General features: G+C 31.2%; 1 protein-coding gene across 1 annotated transcript; it reads left to right on the forward strand.

Moving 5' to 3' along the window:
- The first annotated feature begins 2,582 nt into the window (after window positions 1-2,582).
- On the forward strand, window positions 2,583-3,555 carry LOC131614452 (F-box/kelch-repeat protein At3g06240-like). Its single transcript, XM_058886033.1, has one exon. It carries the CDS (start codon window positions 2,583-2,585, stop codon window positions 3,522-3,524), a length of 942 nt encoding a protein of 313 aa, XP_058742016.1. The 3' UTR covers window positions 3,525-3,555.
- Window positions 3,556-4,465: the final 910 nt, after the last annotated feature.

The following is a 4,465-nucleotide window of genomic DNA, read 5'->3' on the forward strand; positions in this document are numbered from 1 at the left end:
TTTCTCTTCCTTGTTTTTTTAATCAAATATATATCCATTCATATGTAGTTAGTAGTTAATAAAGGTGAAATATTAAAAAAATAAATAAATTGTTTCTTAATTATTGATGCTAAACAAGCGGTTGACTTGGAAAGAAGGTGGAAACTTTTATCAAATTGTGGGGGTTTTAGAACCTCCCGAAACATATTAATATTTTCCCCATAAAATATGAAACGTCGCTTTATATTCCAATTTGAAGAGGTTTTAAAAAAACGCCTCAAAATAACCGCCACAATAAAGGGCGTTTTTTGTAGTGTAAATTACAATTCATCACGGTTACATTAGATAACCGTTGTGGTAAGTACCAATAGTTTATTATATATTATGTAGATTGCTTGTTTTTCCATACACCTCATTAAATAAATACAACCATTCAAATTGATGAAGAAGTGTATAATCTGAAAATTAAACTATTCTTCAATACCAGCTTAAGCAAACCACTATTTTCTGAGTTGCATGCCTCTCATCATTCATATCTTGATCTTTAACACATAAAATATGGTTCAATGGTATGATTCCTTCATTGCATCGATTCCTTCAATTCTAGTTTAATTTGAACAACATCAATTTATTGGCTGAGTCTACCTCATTGTTGTCGCTTATCATCGTGATTGTTATGATAACTTATCATCATAACAATTACGATGCTAAGCGATGATAATGAGGTAGACCTAGCCAATAGTTTGATTTTATTCAAATTAAACTATAAGAGAAGATATCGATGTATTGAAGAAATCAGGTCATTGAATCATATTATAAATGCTATGGAACATGAAATAAATGATGAGATGCAAAGCAATCCAAAAAATGTTGGTTTATATAAGTTGGTTTTCAAATACAACTTAATTTTTCAGATTATAAGTTTCTATGTCAATTTAAATGATTGTATTTTTAGTGAAATGTTAATGAAACAAACAATCTACATATCATATAATAAACTATATACTTCATCTACTGTCAACCTATATATGAATTTAATGAACAAAACACTGGCCAGTCACAAGAAGCTTATTTCTTGCGACTTAGCAATGTATAGTTCTTGTTTTGAGAACATTTATCAACAACAACATCATACAGTAACAAAAAATACATGCAACAACATAGAAAAATATACATTTTTGGACACACCTTTTATAGAAAATTATCATGAAAATGGAACAATTATGAAGTTCATCTACTTTGTGAAGCTATGAACAGATGAAAAAAATACACGGTGTTTGAAAGAACCGTGGTGACTTGAATGTTGTTGTTTGCTTGTTTGTAATAGTGGGTGTCAAGACCGACTACGAACAGGGATCACTAGATCAATGAATATATTTCCACTTATGGACTATACTACACCCTAACTGGTCACATCATAACACATGTCAGAAATTGAAGATGAATGGTCTCAATGAAGAAACTGCATTAAATGCGCTTGTTTCCCATTACTTTTTCAAAAATTTATCTCAAGCAATTCAGTTATACGTCATGCCAAACTACTACACGGAGGCCGGTCAATGATATCTACGACTTACCTCGGCTAGCTCAGTACTCATCCAAGCTTTAGGGATAACTGTTCTATACCGGCAAAAAGCCCAATCTTTCTCAAGCCCACTCTACTCGACCCAACATACCAAACAGTTCACAAACTATGAGAAGACAAATAGTCTCTGATCTCCAATTTCACGTTACTCATCTCAAACTTTTATCCGACTTGGACGTTCGAGTGCTAACCATGCAGGTCTACCTCGTGTCGAGGAGATTGGAGCTACCGTCCAATATCAATGGTTTTCAACCTCTCATCACTTTTGGTTCCTTCGAGAGCTTGAACATTCAGTTTTTATTCCAAAATAGAACAAATAACATATTTATCGAACGAAGCGAGTAGTAAAAGACAATTATCCGTGTCCATAAATATCCATCGTCATCCATAACTAAAACAACTTTTGACCAAAATTAAATAGATAAGAGTTTTGATTAAATAAAATAACAAAAATTAGTTGATTGTTTTAAAACACGATTCAAATTGTTGAATTTGTTAAAATTGAAATTAAAGAAATTGAAAATAAATTAAATAAATGCAAAATATTATTTTTTAATATTTTATTATAATAGAAAAAATTTATTTTATATTAAGTCATGTTTCTAATTTTTTTTAATTCTTTTATATAATTATTTTAAATCTATTTATTTACCACACTCTTTAACTCAATTGATTTGATTGAAAGCATTATATCATAACTCAGAACTAGAAATTAAATAAATTGAAGCCAAACAAAATACTAGTACGCTTTCTATACAATACTCTTCTAGTTGAATAATTCAGAACTAGAAATACTAAACCCTAAAAATGCACTTTATATAATGCACTTGATATTACTTTCAATTGGTCGGCAAAATGGCAAAGGAGAAGAGAGTGAACAGCTTGTATCTGCCTCCTGAATTGATCATGAAAATTCTGATGAGATTATCAGTGAAGACTCTATTATGTTACAGGTGTGTCTGCAAATCATGGCTTTCTCTAATTTCTAATAACCATTTTGCTACTTTACATTTTGAACATGCTGCCACACATAGACGTCTCTTCTTATGCTCTTGAACCTTTATCCATAGATGTTGATTCATCTCTTCACGATGCTTCTGCATATGCTTCATTAACCCTTGATTTTTTTCGTCCCAAACGTCCTCTTGAAATAAGAGGTTCCTGTAGAGGGTTTTTGTTTTTGTACGAAGACACATACATCTATCTATTGAATCCATCCACCGGTTTGATCAAGCAAATACCTGACTCTCCTATAATAACTAATCATGGTTACGAACTTCTTTCTGGTTTTGCATATTACCAGCCCACTGATGATTACTTGATAGTTTCCGGGTTCTGCGAACTTCATCCGAATGATCCAGTAACTAGATTAATTAAATTGATGATTTTCTCATTGAGAGCTAATAAGTGGAAGCCAATTGAGGTTGCTTCTCATTTGCCTTATAAGGGGACTACTATATCGGAATGTATCCCTAAATGTGGGTTGTTCTTGAATGGATCTATCCATTGGATGGTTCATAATTATGAGAAATCAAAAAATGTTATTATTGCCTTTGATTTAAAGGAAATGACGATATCAGAGATAGCTCTACCAGATGATTTTATTTTCAGTTATAGTAATGATTGTTCTATATATTATGAATTGTTGAAAGTTGGAGGACTTATCAGTGCATGGGTGAAGGACCTAAATACAGTGAAGATATGGGTGATGCAAAAATATGGAGTTCACTCATCTTGGACTAAGATTATTCAATTTTCTATTGATCCTGATTTGCACAATTCTTTAGAGATAGTATGCCTAACAAAGTGCGGTGATATTGTTGGAACAGATAATGAAAAAGGTGGATTGGTAAAGTTTAATGATAAAGGACAGCTACTAGAGTCTCTGCTTCCAGACAGATGTGAATTGGTGGATTATACAGAGTCTCTGTTTTCACTCCCCGGCACCGGTCACGCTTAGGAATATGACTATTGATAACAAACATAAAGAATGTAATTCTGAAACCAGTTTCTTTATATTTATCTTATATCACGAGCCCTCGGTATCATGTCATGGAACATGAGAATTTTGTTATCTATATTTTATTTCATCATTATATTTTAACTTTTAAAGAATTTTATGTTATTGCTTTGTAAACATTAGCAATTTGTTTCCTTCCATTATTTTACTGTTTTTTTTTGCTTGAATTGTTGATCCAGTAGTTATTACATTGCACGCATGATATGATGTTTATTTTTTAAGCTCAGAAAATTACAAGCTAAAAGTGGTTTGCTCCAATTATGAATTTGTTTGGTTTGCACAATAGACATTCTTTTTGTAATCAGATGTGCTATTTGTACTATGCTTTTCCTATACACAGTATGTCACACCGTATCCAACAACACAGGTAACATATTGTTCTTGCACAGAACTCAAAGTAACATAAATTATTAAAAAAATAAAATTGGTAGATATTGAGTATGGGAGCTTTTATGGTGAAGTTGTAAAAATGACTACTCTTAAAATGATGTGTAACTTTTAGTTTTAAGATTAATCTAACGGTGAGTTTATTTTTTTATTTTATTTATAAAAAAAAATTTAAGTCAATCTCAATCTAACGGTGAGAGATTTTTTTTTTTTTAAGTCAATCTCAGCCATTATATATGAGGTGTACAATTGTTATCATAGATATCAATCACACACTAAAACACACCTAATATTGCATATTAATTGTTACATTGAAGATTTCAATGCTGCAAAAACTCAATATTCTTTAATTAAATTCACAATATTATTATTATTACTAGTAGGAAACCCGTGCTATCGCACGGGTCTGGTCGAGGTTTCACATTACATGTATCCAAATATCACTAGTAAAGTTCATCTATATAAATCAACCATATATATTTAACCAAAATGCA

Source organism: Vicia villosa, linkage group LG6, assembly GCF_029867415.1.
Source record: "Vicia villosa cultivar HV-30 ecotype Madison, WI linkage group LG6, Vvil1.0, whole genome shotgun sequence".
Lineage (NCBI taxonomy): Eukaryota > Viridiplantae > Streptophyta > Magnoliopsida > Fabales > Fabaceae > Vicia > Vicia villosa.